Genomic DNA, 16,720 nt, shown 5'->3' with positions numbered 1-16,720 from the left:
GAGCGGGGAGGAAGGGTGGGCGGGGAGGAAGGGTGGGCGCATGTGAATCTAAGCAGATACAACCATCAGAAATGCTTTTACGGTAAGTAATGCATTGTCTTCTGATGTTTGTTAATCTGCTTAGAATCACATGCTGTGCATAGACTAGCGAGCAGTACCCGGAGTTGGAGGTGGGTTGTGAGAAGGAACAGTAGAGAAAAGATGTCTTAATACTGCTTGTCCCACCTGGGAATCAGATCTAGAGTGGGCATCTAGACAGTAGTGTTTTGTAAAGGTGTGTACAGAACTCCAGGTTGCCGCTTTGCAGATGGACTCAAGGGGAACATTTGCAATGAATGCTATGGTTGCCCCAGTGCCTCGAGTAGAGTGTGCTCTTGGCTTGAAGGGTAGTTCTCTCTTAGCAAGAATGTAACAGAGTGATGCATTGTACAATCCATCTAGATATAGTGGATTTTGAAACTGCATCTCCTTCTCTTCCTGCTGCCACCGAGACAAAGAACTGATTAGTCTTTCTCAGTGGACTAGTTCTTTCCATGTAAAACATGACAGCTCTGCGCACATTAAGTGTATGCAGGCTTTTTTCTCCTAGATTTGAAGGATTTTGAAAGAACGTAGGTAGTTCTATAGACTGGTTGACATGGAATTTGGAGATGAATTTCGGTGCGAACCTTGGGTGTGTGCGTAGAACCACTTTATCCTTGTGAACTGTTACAAAGGGGTCTAAAACTGAAAGGGCCTGTAGTTCACTTACTCTCCTAATGGAGGTAATAGCGATTAGGAAAGCAGTCTTAAGAGTGTGATCTTTAAGAGTTGCCTTGTGCATGGGTTCAAAGGGTGACCTCATGAGCCTGGTGAGTACCACATTTAGATCCCATCCAGGAGCTGGGTTTGCTATTGGAGGGTGTATTTTCTTTACCCCTTCCATGAAGGCTTTGATTACTGGGATCTTCCACCACGATACTTTGAGTTGTGAAGTGGTGTAAGCCGAAAGCGCTGCCAGGTGTACTTTAATAGAATTGAATACTAGACCAGAGTCCAGTAAATGGGTCAGGTACAGAATAATTTGTGTGGGAAAGCAGTCAACAGGGTTGATACTCTTCCCTCTACACCAGATGACAAACCCTTTCCATTTGCTAGAATAGCAGTGACAAGTGTTAGGCTTTCTGGCCTCTCTGAGGATGTCCATGCACCTCTGTGGAAGTTGTAAATGTCCAAATTCTATGACCTCAGGAGCCAGGCTGCTAAATTCATGGTCTGAGGGCATGGGTGCAGTGTCCTGCCCCTGTCTTGTGACAGCATGTTGTACGGGCAGGGCAGTTTCACTGGAGGAGATAGAGACATCTTCAACAAGTGAGCGAACCATGGCTGTCGGGCCCACATAGGGGCCACCAGTATCATGGTAACTTGTTCCTGGTGCATCTTGTGCACTATCTTGTTGAGAAGGGGAGTCGGGGGGGAAAAGCGTAAACAAATTTCCCTTACCATGGAATCAATAGACCGTTCCCCTTGGACTGGTTCTGGGGGTACCTGGAGGCGTAATCTTGGCATTGAGAGTTTTCCAGAGTTGCGAACAGGTCTATTTCTGGGAAACCCCACTGTGTGAAGACGTCCAAGACGATGTCTTCTTGTAACCGCCATTCGTACTCTACGGGCAGGGGGACGTCTCTGCTGAGTTTGTCTGCTAACAGATTGAGTTCCCCTGGTACATGTTGTGATAGTAGGAACATGTGTCTGAGAGCCCACTTCCAAATGTTCTGGGACAGCCTGGACAGTCCTGGAGAGTGAGTGCCCCCTTGCTTGTTGAGGTAGTACATGGCTGTGGTGCTGTCTGTGAGGACCATCACTGTCTTTCCTTGTAGGTGTTCCTGAAAGGCTTTCAGTGCTTTGAACACCGCTAGTAGTTTCAGCAGGTTTATATGATTGGATGCTAAACTCGGAGTCCACGCTCCGTGAGCAGTCTGATGGGATAGGTGAGCCCCCCCCATCCTGTAAGGGATGCGTCTGTGGTTAGAGTGGCTTCCACTGCGGGTGTGGCAAAAGTTTTCCCTAATAACAGGTTTTCTTTTGTCCACCACCGTAGCGAGAGAACCAAGGCCTGCGAGACCACCACTAGATCGTCCCATTGTCCGCAGGCCTGACACCACTGGCTGTTGAGCCACTCTTGCATTGGGCGCATGCGCAGGCGCGCGTGAGGTACCAAATAAATACATGAAGCCATCCGCCCTAGCAAGCGCATTGCTTTGCGTACCGTCACCTCTCGACCTGCCACATAATGGGGGATCTGAAACAGCATGTTTTGGACCCTCTCGTTGGAGGGGAAGATGAGGCCGTCCTTTGTTCGAATTAGAGCCCCTAGGAATTGTTTGATTTGGCTGGGGCCTAAACTGGACTTCTTTTCGTTGATGGAGAAGCCCAGTTGGAACAAAAGGTCTACAGTCTTTTGGGTATTGGAGAAGCACGTTTCGTAAGAATCCCCTGTTATGAGCCAGTCGTCGAGGTAAGGGTATACCGGGATGGATAACCTGCGCAGGTGGGCCGCTGCCACTGCCAGTACTTTCGTGAATACCCTTGGTGCAGATGCTATCCTGAAGGGTAGTACTCTGAACTGGTAGTGTTTGTTCACTATCTTGAACCGGAGGTATTTTCTGTGCACTGGCAACATTAAAATATGAAAGTATGCATCTTTCATGTCCAGTGTTGTCATGTAATCCCCTTGTGATAACAGTGGGATTACTTCCTGCAAGGTCACCATACGAAACTTTTGGGGTTTGACAAACTTGTTCACTGGGTGCAGATCTAATACAGGGCGCATGGTTAAGTCCTTTTTGGGTACAAGGAAGTACACTGAATAAATACCTTCTGTTACCTGAGATAGGGGGACAGCCTCTATAGCTTCTTTTTTCAGTAGCTCTTCTACTTCTTGTAGAAGAATGGTGAGGTGTTCCGGTGTCATGCGTCGGTTCCGTGGGGGTCTGTACTTCGGGGAACCGTTGAATTCGATGCAGTATCCGTGGGCTATGGTGGATAATACCCAGCGGTCTGACGATATTCCCTCCCATGCTGAAAGGAACGATGTTAGCCGGCCCCCGACCGGTGATGCATGGGCGGGTACCCGAATCTTCGGGTCATTTGTTGGTATTGGGCGTGGAACCTTTGGTGCTGGAGCCGCAACCTCTTCCCCTGCCACGGCGTTGGCCTCTTTGACTGAACTGGGTGTTGTTACCCTGGTTAGAGGGCCAGTTGGTAGCAGAGTAAAATTGCTGTTGGTTTTGCTGCTGGCGTTGGCCACGAAAGGAGCGTCTATTGCCATAGCCGCGTCTGTTAGGGGGCCTAGAAATTTGGCAAGAGTTTTGATGGTATCAAACTCTTTCTTCGCATGTTCTAGGGCCTCATCAACTGCTTTCCCAAACAGATGTGTTTCTTCTATGGGCTTATTTATCAGGGAAGCCTGGGTTTCCGGCTTAAATCCCGAATTGCGCAGCCAGACATGGCGTTTGAGAAGTATTCCCTGAACCAGGGAACGGCCAGCCGTCTCTGCGGCATCTAAGGAGTTATTTACGATGCCCTGGTTTACAAGAGTTCCCTCTGAGATTGTAGCTAACAGGCGTGAACGCAGGGGTTCTGGTGCGTCCTCTGCTTCGCTGCGCAGCTTGCTCCACTGTGCATCTGCGTAGCTAGCTATTAGGGAATTGTTATTTGCAATCCTAGTTGAAAACGCGGCGGACGTCATGATTCTCTTCCCAAGGGCGTAGAGCTTTTTGCCCTCTTTGTCAGGTGGTGCCTCACTAGTGGATAGTGGTACCCCTGCTCTTTTCCTTGTATTAGTAACTACGAGGGAGTCCAGAATAGAATGGCCTCTGATGTACAAAGGGTCAGAGGGCGAAGGGCTGAAGAGCTTTTCTATCCGAGGGTTGACCCCTCTGACTAAGGCAGGATTGGAAAGGGAAGGAGTTATTCTTCTCTTTATAGAAGCCAGGAGCGGAATAGACTGACTAACAGGGGCTTTTTCTTTAATAACTTTCTCTACAAAGTCTATGTCAGGAAGAGTCTCCACTGTGTCTATTTCAAAATGTGCTGCTGCCTTGCGCAATAGTGCATTAAGTGAAGGTTGGTCATCTATGGGAGAGGTGTTTCCAATAGGTGAATCCTTGGGAGGAGAAGGGTGAAACATCAGGGTCTGAGTGCACTGATGGGGATTGCCAAGGCTGCACTGATGGGGATTGCCAGGGCTGCGAGGTACCTGTATCTTCTTCGAAAGCTCCTGCACTAGTGTAAGGATCTTCTTCAAACCCCTCTTCCTCATGTTCTTCCTCTCCACCCAAACACTCATCTTCCTGGAGGTATTGCTCCTCTTCAGTGAGGCCATATACGTCTGTAGAAGGGGGAAACAGCCTAGGAATTTTGACCCTAGGGTCATCCTGGGGCCATTCTCTTGGTCCTTTGGGTGTGGGTGGGTTTTGGTTTCCCAAAAACCTTTCCATTTTCTCCATACAAGAATGGAGTCTTTCAAGGGTCTCATGGGGGACCCCTGAATAGTCGAGAAGGGGGAAATCAGTGTTTTCACCTTCAAAAGGCTTAGAACGCTCCCACAACGTCGAAGAAAGGTTTCCGTTGCTCTCTGAAAAGCCCTCCGGTAGTTCTGAAGTGCCCTTAGATGAAGGGGGCAGTTCCTGGCTACTCTTGTGCTTTTTCGGCGTTTCCATAGCTTTTTGTTCAGTATTCGACGTTTGTTTCGTCGTCCGCTTACGTTTGTCTTCCGAAACAATTCTCGCCAGGCTCTAGACAACGAGGTTGTCAGTAGAGGACTCTGGTGTCGACGTTGCTTGCACTACGCGTTGTTCCTCGACGGCCGCTCTATGGAGCGTTACATCGGATGATTTTGGGGTAGCGCCCGTGTTTGATGAAAGCCCAATCGCTGGTCGCGGCTGCGTTTTTTGGGTGGGGCTTGAGACCCTTACGGTCTGAGGTAGACGCCGGAGTGCCCTGCGTCCCCTTCGGCGCTGATGGATCCTTCGTCTTCGACGAAGAAGAGCCGTGGGTTGTGTGCTTAGGCCTATGGGGTCTGTGTGCGTCCTTGTCACTGGGGTGTTCATCCCCATGAGCAGGGCGTGAGCCGAGCCCGTCGGGGCCGGGGACGGACGTCGAGGAGCGCAAGCGCTCCTTCTGGGGGTTAATGACTTCCGTAACGGACGTCGAGTTATCACCCTCCTCGTCACTTTCTGTAACAGCGGCAACGGGTGAGGAAACTGACTTCGACATAGCGTAGTCCGCCCACCTCTTAACTTTGCGTTCGTTAAGAGTTCTTGGTTTCAAGAGCTTACAGGCCGCGCAGCTGTCCTCCTTATGATCGAGGGGCAAGCAACGATTACAGAGCTTGTGTTTGTCCTTCCAAATGTATTTGCCCCTACAGCGTGGGCAAAACTTAAAAGGTGTCCTCTCCATAGCTGAGGCAATAATAACTGGTGATAACAACCCCAAGGGAAAGATAGGGGAGAAAGAAAGACATTCTCAAAGAGAAGATAAAAGTTCGAACCCCCACTCTCCCTACTGTATGTTGGCCGGCGAGGCCAGGCCATGTGTTCGGCAGCGCAGCGAAGGATCTCCTCCGTCTCTTCCCCTCCGTCGAAAACTTGCTCGGCGGAGAAACAGCTTCACAGCTAACGTCGAGGGGAGGGATCTTTAACAATATAATAAGTATAATTAAGGACCGAGGTCCGTAGTAAGTATTTGCAATGTCTCTCTAGGAGCTCCGCATAAGGCGACCAGAAGCTGGGCGGAAAAAAACAATCTGAGGGACCTCGACGCGTGAGGGATTATGGGTACAACGCACGTCACTATAGGGATAGTGTTACAGACACGCCTTGTCGACGTCCCCTTTTTTGACTACGAAAAACAAAATGCAATACTCCGCAGTGACCACTGGATGTCGGACCTATGCACAGCATGTGATTCTAAGCAGATTAACAAACATCAGAAATAGCGTTTCTTTGGACCATATGTATGATACAATTTCTTTGTACCAAGCTACAGCCCTCTCTCCCTCCTAAGATAAGCCTGGATGCTCTGTCCATGCTACCCACATTATCAGGTGTTACAGCCTTATAGTAAGAGTGAAGTTTTTGTACTGCCTCATATGGTTTTATGAAGCCCTTAGTTGGACTGTCCTAACAGCTCTTAAGCTTTTATACAGAACTTACTGTTTGCAGAATCCATGGGATGTAGCACACAATGACAAACGTTCCCTAAGAGCACATGTTGCTGAAAAGCTACCAAAGCAGCTGTTGCCCTGCGCAATGGGTGTAGGTACGTATAGGATGTTTTAACATTCGCTGGTTGAAACTATCCAAGTTACAGGATACCAACCATGTTGCTGTGTTGCCTTAGTAGCCTTCATCCAAAGAGGGGAGTCCGGATAGGTGACAAACAGTTAGTAATTCTGCACCAAAACATGCTTTTGTTTCAGGAATAAAGAGGCTAATGTTCTACTTCTTATTTGGGACTGTCCAAAATTGGCAGATACTACAGCAAGGCATTTAAAAATAAAATAAGTCACAGTATTAATTAAGGCAAGTGCACTGAAATGCACCTAAAGCAAATACCAACACAGTCATTAAAAAGGCAATTCAGAAAGCTTGGCAAGCTTGGTAATGGTAGGTTTCGGAAGGGTATTCGTGAAAAGCCTAGAAATTGGGGAGAATGCTAGCTAAAGTCCACACATACACCAAGGACATGAATGAATGCTATAGTGGACTGACATATCCCAAACAATGTGCTAAAGATAGCTGGCCTGAATTTAGAGATTATACTTTGGTTCGGGCAAAGGCTAGAATGCGGCGAGGGAAGAGAGCAGAAGTGATCGATATCAGACCAAGTGTGGCTGAGAGCAGCAGGGCGTTCGGACAATGTACGGGTCCACAATGAATTGTGGAAGGGAACCATGTTAAGTAATGATGCAGGGCGTGAAGAATACAATGTCTGCGGGTTGTCCAATGAATTGCTAAATTCATTAGACATGCTGTCATAGGGTTGTAGGTCAAATGGTCGAATCTAAATGGTAGACAGGACAAATGGTCGACACCAAAAGGTCGAATTTTTTTGTTTTGTTTTTTCATTTTTTTGGGGGGGGGGTCCCCGCCCCAACCCCCTTTTGTTTTGCTAAAAACCCCTATTTTTCCCTAAACGAAAAGTTAAAAAAATATATATAACTAAAAAAAAAAAACTCAACCATTTGTCTGGCGGCCATTTGTCTGTCGACCATTTGACTAGACACCCCGTCATAGGGGGAAATTATTATTGTGATGAAAATGCCGAAAAGAAAGTAGCAAATTACTGTTAATACTTGGTCTTGAGGTGATAAAAATACGCTCACAAAAAATGTGGGAACCATAAACCAAAATCAGACACATCAGACATTGATGCTGACATTTCAATGACAAAACTGTTGCAATTCGTCCCACAGATTTAATTAATTCACTCCAGTTGGAATAAAAACATGTGGAGAACAACTTGACGACAATCAATTCTCATAGTCTCCCATTACATCCAAACTATATTAACATGGAGACCATGCTGTCACTCGAGAGGTAATCACATTACAGTTAAACTGAACATATCTGCTTTCTAAATGGCAGCAGATAAGCACATGAATTCATATTACCTGCTCAAGAAGATGGGGAAATCTTGCTTGTATCTGATTTACAAACTCCTGTTTCTTTATCATTAATAGATACTCGCACCTGAAATGATAAATTCAATAAAATAGAAATTAATCCTGCAAAAAAGATTTCCTCATCACAGTGATTACTGTACTTCTAGTGTATAGAGACCTTTCTCCTGCATGTTTGTGAACATTCTGTCTTATGGGGACAGAAACATGAGCGAAGCAGGTCTAATGTAACAAAATCTATTGGGATGGAGTACATGCATGGACACACTCACAAACGGCACCTGCTTCGCACATGCTCTTGGGCCCGAGCATCAGGCCTTTTAACTAGGTAGATATCTCAAACTAAAATCGCCCACCTTTGACAAGGAAAAAGCCTACACTTTGCAAGATTGAATCCTGGCATGGCTGAATGAGCCACTTTGTTCTGAGGTCAATAAATCAAGTACTATTAAATTGGGCAATAACAGCTATTATTACAGTGCTTAGATATGGGAGGAATCTGGCATAAAGGGATATATTAAAACTTGCTATTATTTATGTGGATAGCAAGTTCCTGAACTCTATTCGGCAGGGGTGGGTGGCGTGAATGGGTCACATTGAAGAACGTTTACCCTAGACTAGGTCCATATGGTGAGTTATTCTTACTTCGATGGCCTACTCGCTTTCCTCCATACCTTGGGATATTACAAGACACCCTAAAACCTGGGAAGATGGAGGAATCTAAACATACTGGAAGCAGTGAGACGAACATTAATTTTAAAATATTGTACACAATTACCTGTACAAGCTAACCAACTGATGTGAGTCAATGAAATAAGGTTTACAGAATGCCTGTGTGGAGTGACCCATGTACAGATGTCGTGCAACCTGGCCCTTACCAGATGAGAGCCCCGCAATCTGGCCCTTACCAGATGAGAGCCCCACCAAAATACAAGACCACCCAGGGTGCAATGGATGATTATGCTATAACAAGAGTGTAGGCAAGTATTTTAGCAACCTTCTGGCTTCAATGGAATCTCCAAATATTAGGGTAGAGTTTAATTTTGGGGATTTTCTGAACCCACTTTATGGGTCCCCTAAACATTTTTGCTTTATTTTAGTTGGTTTAACTTGTTTTAACCTTACTTGTATGGCCAGAGGGACTTCTGATGAAGTTTCTCTGCCACTGTAACCCTTTTTGTGATGTGCTGCCCCAGTAACCTATACAGCTACCGGAGTCGTTTTTATTAAGCCCCCTATTTTGCTCCTAAGGTGACTATCGTCAGACAGGTGTGTTGAGTAGTAAGGGCTAGCCCAATACACCAGTATGGTAGCCATTGGGGTACTCATTTTCTTTTTAATTCCTACTCCCAGCCATTTTGTTTTAGGTCATCCCTTTGTCTGTGTGGCCAAGAGGCAGGCTTTAAATGGCAGCGGTGCTGTTGGGCTCACTGAGCCCAGCCCTGAAAACTATTGTGGTGTAAACTAGCTTAGGATGGTTTTCTGGCCCACACAAGCCCAATATACTTGTGTGAGTGAACCGAGTGTTTGGCAGTTCTTAGGGCCACCCGGATTGACTGGCGCCTCAATTAACGTGTTTATCTAGAAGAGATCATCAATTCCTTAGATTCTTAACTGAATTGCTGGAGGATTGCCACAAAAATGGGCTACTGCATTCGAGGACCTGGTTAGTCTTCATTTGCTGACTCATGGTTCCCTTTTCATTGCCCTTGTTGCTTGTTAATGCTGCTGAAGTCCTTCACAGGCTTAACCTCATCCACCTTACTGGCTGGCCTGGCTAACCCATGCTGGGACTGTTTCTGGTCATTGCTCTGCTGTATCCCCTCAAAATCCAACTGGGCAAACTTCTACCATGCCTAGACGGGTGGCCACTACTCTGCTTCAGCTCAGTCTTGTGCCATACTGCGTCACCTCTATCTGTTGCTCCAGACATGGGATTGTTTGTTGTTGTACTACCCAGTCTTGCTCCTCAAGCTGCCCGGATCCCCTGATCAGGCTCTTCCATCTTCCTGGTGCCTTCCCAGTTGCTTCTGCTTCTGGCTGATGGGTCGCCATTAGGGAGATTTTCCTTAAGGGCCTGCAGCAAGGTTCCTCCGGTTTACCTTCCTAATGCTGGTAATAGTGATTCCCTCAAGGGCACCAGGCTCTCCAAATGGGAGTCGAAGCAGAGTAGCCCAGGCCAAACTCAAAATAGGGGGAAAGAGGTGCATCACTGGTACAGTAGTACACGCTTTTCGTTAGATACTAAATAAGAGAAGTTTCACACAGTATTTATATAAAATATATAATCTTTATATGTAAGAAAAGGCAAAGGGAAAAAGAATACACAAGCAGGTGAAAAGAAATGCACAAATGAGGTTACAAAATAGCATTAAGTATCAAGTTCTTAAAGAGTCAAAGTCCTTGCTTAAAAAAAAAAAAACAGTAACATGCATGTAAAATGCTTTTCGTTTCAGGCAGACAAGAGACCGGGAGGGGCTTATATTGTGTATGAGGACCGTCTTTGGAGGGAGAGTTTTACCTCAAGAGCTTGCAAGGATGAAGGAGAGGCCCAAGACTGAAGACAAGAAAATGCCTGCCAGCAGTGACAGAGGATCAGGAGAGCAATGCGTGGGACCTTGTAAGCGGTTTAGCAGGATGAATGTGGTTAATTCCAGAGGCGGTCATTTCATGGGTTGTACGGAGACCACTGTGAGACCAGTAGTAAGGCTCAGACACAAGGGTGGCATATTTTGGAGTACAGACTTATTGATCAATAATGGTTGGAAAAAAGGTTTCTATATTCCTAAATCTAAGAGAGGTTGCCCTACCTCAAAAGAACTAGTGAAAACAGTCAGGATGTCGAAAAGTATAGTCTGTCCCAGGCACGTCCCGACTCTGTCCCTCACAACATAAACTAACAAAATGGTGCAAGGATGATCTTGCTCTAAATAAAACCGTCTTCATCAAGGTAACAAATGTCCCCAGCCAGTCGGGCTTCCAAAAGATTAAAAAGTGTTCAAGAAAATATTGTTCCAAGACTAGGGTGTTGCACTTTTCCTCTAGAGTTAAAAAAGGACAACGTCTATCCAGTCTTTTTGCATACAAAACACAAAGGATTCTCCAAAAGTACAACAAATTCATAAGTCTCAAGGTTCTAAACCCCTTGGTTCCGACCTTTTATTTGGGTGTGAATCCCAGACTCACAATACTTGAGCGGTTTTACATTACTCTCCTGCCAAGAACCAGTTATCTCTTAGATTGTATTTGTTTCATGTATAGAGCTCCAGCCCGTTATTTCTGATTCAGGTCCCATTCTTGGTCTCTCCTTTGGGTGTGGGTCCAAGACTCACAATGGAACCGGTGGTTCATTTGGTTTACTCTCCTGCCAAAAGTAGTATTCCTTGTTTCCAATCTTGCTTTCATGCAGAGTCTTTGACTCCCTTATACCTTCTACTTTATATAGGCGAGTGTCCCAGACTCGCAATTGTTGTCTGTAATAGTCTGGTTTACTCTCCTGCCAAGTTAAGTTTTCACTTGTCCTGTATTCCCTGGTCATGCATTTATTAATGACGGGGGTATATGCCCTGTTGCTTCTCTGCATTTCCTTCAGTGCATTAGTCCACAATACTTTCTGATCCTCATTCGGTCCTTTCTGTGCTTCACCCGGCTTTACCAGACCTCCTGTCAATCCCCACCAGCCAGTGTACCTTTTGTTTCGGTTCGGTCTTCTGGGCATCAGGATTCCATCTTGAAGGTCTGGTAGCCCTTGGACTTGCTCCCGGTTCGATTGTCTGGGGTGTCCCGCATCCTTCTCACGGTCCGCTCTCACCTGTGTTGTTCTGGACTCGGTAAGACGCTCCCACGTCTATTCGGTATGCAAGCTTCAGAGTAGCTGGCTCTCAGGATCGGTTTGTTCCCTCTCCTTCTCCGGCAAATGGGGTCTTGTGTATGTGTCGGTCTTGCGTGTCCGTGGATGTCTTACCAGCTGATAGCGCTGCTTAGCCGGTCACCGCTACCCAGAAGAATTCTCCTCTGGCTCTCAGCAGTGCTAGATTTTAACTCCCACGCTGCACCAATCATATTTGTTAAAGAACTACACTGCTCACGTTGGTTTACCCGAGTGATCTTCATCCTCTTTCTCATTTCAGTACATGGTTTCAGATTTAATAAGTCAGTCAATGTCAATATTGGTTAGCTCTTTACTTTGCATGAATATGCTAGTTGGATTGGCTTCACAATAAAGCATATCAGTCCTATCAGGGTAGATGGCAGGGGAATTTAATTCCTGAAAAGAGGTTGAAGGCCTTTCAGCAGGGTTATACTGTTAGGGAGAATTTTCATTTTAGTGCTCAATTCCTCCAACCGTAGAGACCCCCCAGCTCTTTTGCTGGACTTTAGGACTTTTTAATTTCAACCCTGGAGGGAGTGAGCCCTTTTTCTCACTCTCTAATGTGTTTTTACCTGATTTGGATTATGTGTTTCCTTTGTTTTTGGAGTCTGACAAACTCCATATGCATCTACTTTTTGTATGGTGACACACAGCACCTTCAGTGCAGTGTCACAGAGAAATCTTAGCTTTCTCTTAAGGTTTAAATACCTTTTTTTGTGCGGACTACTGTTCCCAAGACTAGTAAAGTGAAATTGACTTGGATCTGTGTGATCAGACCGTGGCTGATTTTCCCGCGGCCGGAAAGTTTGCATGAGAAATGTGCGAACCACCAAATGTTTGCACATTTCCCATGCGAACACAACACCTACATACCCATACCCCCCCACCCACAACACACCCCCCCACCCACAACATAAACATACCCTATTTAACTTTTTCTTCACGCGGAGTCCCTGCGGCGCCAGTTCCCTTTCACTTCTGTGATCGGGAACCGGCGCCGCAGGGTCCTTTTCTTTAACGGGGGCTGCAGGGGTTTCCCCCGCAACCCCCGCTCACTATACTGCAGGCCCCGTTTATTTTTTTTTCAGGTGTGCTCAAGGGTGTCTTCCGCAACACCCTGCTCACTGTACCACACAGTATAGTGAGCGGGGTGCTGCTGGGGACACCCCCGCAATCTTTTTTTTTTTTTTATAACTTATCTATAATGCTACCACCAAAGGTTCGAACTTTTGGTGGTTCGAACCTTTGGTGATAGCATTTTTTAGGACTTTTTGTATGCGGTCCGTTCGAACGATTCCATTGACTTTACTTACCGTTGGGTTTTACTCTGCGCGCCAAGCCAGGTTTGAGCCCTTTGTTCGTTTTGCCTTTGGTGGACTTCAGTACTGAAACCCGCCTCTGGCTCCAGTGTGTCTGGAAGGGGAGGAAGGGAGGGAGGGTCCCGAAACTCCCCTGTCCTTTGTCTTTAGAAATGCCTGAATGCACCCAGTCCTGATTGGCTGGCTGTCCTGTCAGGTAGCCACCTGTTACGCTCACCTGGTTCCCACAGGGGTGTCGGGCGGAACTGGACAGCCACGGTCTCCACCAACGTGATGCGTAGTGCAGAGATGACTGACTGGACTGGCCCACCTAGCTTTGTCTGCTTGACCCGCAGAAGGAGTCTCCTAAAGGCGCAGAAAGAGAATTAGCCACCTGTGGATCTGAGTAATAGCCCCTCACTGCGTTCCCATTAATCACCTCCGATATTCCCGTTCAGAAAGCTCACCTTATAGTTTTGAATGCTGAGCTCTCCATCCTGCGAGGAACGCAGGGGCGCGTTGATGGCCAGTTACTTCACTGGATTGAGGATATTGGAAGAGTTCTAGACAAATCTTGGCTCCAAAACCCCTAGCGAAGGACCGTAAGCATATAGTTCTTAAGAGTTCAAAAATGTCTGAATAATCACTCTTGTCCAATTCCTTGGTTTATCTTGCAGCTTAGACCCAAAAGAAGATAGTTCTGTGGCAGCTAAAGCGTTCAGGTAAGAGTCTGTGCTGTCCGTTAAATGATGCCAAAGTTTAACTTGCTGCTTTCTCCTTCCTTACAGGTGCGGCGTAAGAAGATTTGGCGTGCTGGTGAATAATACCTCCGGCGGTAAAATCAGGTAAGTATATGGTGGCAAGAGATTGTCCTTGTTTGTTTCCCCTCGGCTCACCTTGTTGTTTTCTTGTCCCCCTTAGGTGCTGGAATGCAGCAACAAAATGATGGAGGCAGCGCCGGATCGTAGAGATGCTGCGAGGAACGGTGAGTATGGTGCGGCGCTGCTGCTGGCGATGCGACGTGTTTAAATAAAGTCTTTTTCTTGTTCAAAGGTGCGATGAATCCGGAATCAGGTAAGAAACCCAATGTTCTTGTTCTAACCTTTCTTCTTCTTTCCCCTTCTTTCTAGGCGCTCTGGACCCGAGACGAGCGTGGCACGAGGCTGGATGCGGACTGCAGGCACGGTGAGCGTTACACTGCAGGATGCAGAATAACACGAAGCGTGTGCTCCCCTTCGGGCATAGTTTAAATAGCCTCCAAAGTAGTCCCAGGTAAGTATTCCTCCACCACCACACCCGAGTAACAAAATAGTCCCTAGGTAAAGTAGTTCCTTCCAAGCCTTACATGGGCTTGGATCTCTTGCAGCATGGTCTGCATCAGGTAAGTTTTAACATATGAGCCTGGCGTCTATGGCGCCAGGACTGTTCCCCCATATGAGCCTGGCGCCATAGATGCCAGGACTGTACCCATATAGCCCCCCAACAAGGGTTGCTGGGCTTTCTCTGGGTAACATGCCTGCTTCCGGGGTTGCTGGACTTGGTCTGGATGCCCGGGGTAGGCATCATGACAGCACCTCCCCCGACCCCCTGAAGGCCCCTCCTAAAGTCGTTCTTCCCCTTGGTCTTGGTTTGTCTGGGAAATTCTGGTGGAATCTTCTCACCAACCGAGGTGCATGAACGTGGTCACTAGGTTCCCATGACCTTTCTTGTGGTCCGTATCCTTTCCAGTCGATTAAATAAAAAAGTTTTTACTTAACCATTTTGGAGTCCAGGATACTTTTAACTTCAAATTCGGGTTCCTCGTCTACAAGGATGGGGTCAGGTGGCTTGGTTAGTCTTGTTCCAGGTTGCACTGGCTTCGGAAGCGACAAATGGAAGACGGGGTGAATCTGCATACTAGCAGGTAATTCCAGTTTGACGGCCACCGGATTGATAATGGCCTTAATAGAGTAAGGTCCCAAATACCTAGGGTTAAAGGACCGCGTTCCCTTTAAAAGGTATGTGTTTTGGGGCCAACCAATCTTGATCCCCAATCTCGTGTTGTCGAGCATCACTTCTATGCTGATCAGCATTTTTCTTGTATTTTTCTTTCGCTTGCTTTAAATGTTCAGTTGCTTCCTTAAAGGCTTGTGTAATAGTAGCGTGCAGATGGTTCACTGCAGGCATTTCTAAGTGTTGAGGTGAGTCAAGTTCTGAGGTTCGGGGATAGTGCCCGTATATGGTATAAAATGGGCTTTGTCCAGTTCCAGAATGTAAAAAGTTATTGTATGCGTATTCGGCAATCCATAGAATGTCCTTCCAATTACCTTCAGTCTGGTGTAACATACAACGCAGGTACTGTTCAAGAGTCTGGTTGGTCCTCTCCGTCTGACCATCGGTCTGGGGGTGGTGACTGGTTGATAACCTCACGTCGATTTGCGCCAATTGACAACATTTTTTCCAAAAACGTGAAATGAATTGACGACCTTGGTCAGAGACCAATATGGAAGGAAATCTGTGTATTCGAACAATGTTCGAGGAACTCTTTGGCCAGAATTGAAGCAGAAGGTAATCCCTTTAAAGGAATAAAGTGGGCCATCTTGGAAAAAAGATCCACAATAACTAGAATGGTGTTAAATCCATCACATGGAGGTAGGTCTGTAATAAAGTCTAACGATAAGGTGTGCCGTGGTGTAGGCGGGATATCTAAAGGTTGTAAAAGTCCAGCTGGTTTTTTCTTCTGACTTTTGTTTTGGGCGCAAATGCCACAAGGCATTACAAATGACTTTACATCTTTTCGCCAGGTGGGAATTGTCTCTTAATTTTAGCTTCCGTCTTTGCAATACCTGGGTGCCCTTCCATCAGGGTGTCATAATAATTGGAGAGGACTAGTTCTTGTAGTTCCTTGTGTGGCAGAAATAGTCGCCCTTGATAATAAGGTAGACCATTGATGACCGAGTAGTCCCGGCCTTTCTTTACCCAGTCCTGCAAGGCTGTTGGATCGAAGAGTTGTTGGATCTTTACCTGAATATCCTCTAGAGTTTGTAGAGTAGTTATGCCAAGAATTCTTTGTTCTGAAATTATAGGTACCGGTTCTGGGTTCACATATGCTTCTCCCATCCCTATTCTGGATAAGGCGTCTGCCTTGCAATTTTTACAGTCTGGTCGATAAGTGATCACGAAATCGAACTCGGCAAAGAACAATGCCCATCGAAGTTGGCATGACGATTGGGACTTGGCTGTTTTTAAATACTGCAAGTTCCGGTGATCGGTGATTACAGTAATGGTATGCCTGGCACCGAGAGGATAGTGCCGCCAAGCCTTGAAGGCGGATTTGATGGCTAATAATTATTTATCGGTAACCGCATAGTTTAACACGGGTGCCGAAAACTTTCTGGACCAAAATGCTACTGGGTGAAGTTGACCAGTTTAAGGATCCTTCTGAGACAGGACAGCTCCCATGGCTAAACTGGATGCATCAGATTCAACTATGTATGGAAGTTCAGGGCGTGGGTGCTTTAATACAGGTGCAGACGTGAATTTCGCTTTCAACTCTTGGAAGGCGTTTTCAGCTTCTTCGGTCCACAAGAAGAGTTTGTTTTTTCGCAAGAGTGCTGTGATAGGGTGTACAACATGTGAGAAATCCGGAATGAATCTGCGGTAGAAGTTAGCAAATCCGAGCATGCTTTGACCTCCTTTAACTGAATTGGGTGATGGCCACTTGAGAATTGCGTCCACCTTTCGAGAGTCCATTTGGACTCCTTTTGGAGTCAGGTTCAACTTCCGTAGCATGAAAAACGCATTTTTCCAATTTTGCGTATAACTTGTGCTGGCGTAGTTTCTCTAGGACTGCACGAACGTGCTTCACATGGTCTGATTCTGAAGAGGAGTACACTAGAATATCGT

The 16,720-nt window shown here is 46.4% G+C and overlaps 1 protein-coding gene across 4 annotated transcripts in view; it reads right to left on the bottom strand.

Annotated features, from left to right (window-relative positions):
• The window catches only part of LOC138527785 (inhibitor of apoptosis protein-like), a 268,461-nt gene that overhangs the window by 192,669 nt on the left and 59,072 nt on the right, over nucleotides 1-16,720 (bottom strand). For all 4 annotated transcript variants that reach the window (XM_069639070.1, XM_069639068.1, XM_069639069.1 and 1 more), the window contains exon 4: nucleotides 7,658-7,736. In XM_069639070.1, the coding sequence (XP_069495171.1) occupies nucleotides 7,658-7,736 (79 nt within the window). The remainder of the gene's footprint in view (nucleotides 1-7,657; nucleotides 7,737-16,720) is intronic.

Source organism: Ambystoma mexicanum, chromosome 7q, assembly GCF_040938575.1.
Source record: "Ambystoma mexicanum isolate Mex_15411 chromosome 7q, UKY_AmexF1_1, whole genome shotgun sequence".
Lineage (NCBI taxonomy): Eukaryota > Metazoa > Chordata > Amphibia > Caudata > Ambystomatidae > Ambystoma > Ambystoma mexicanum.
The sequence above is the reverse complement of the archived record's forward strand: the minus strand, read 5'-3'. Positions and strand labels throughout refer to the sequence as shown.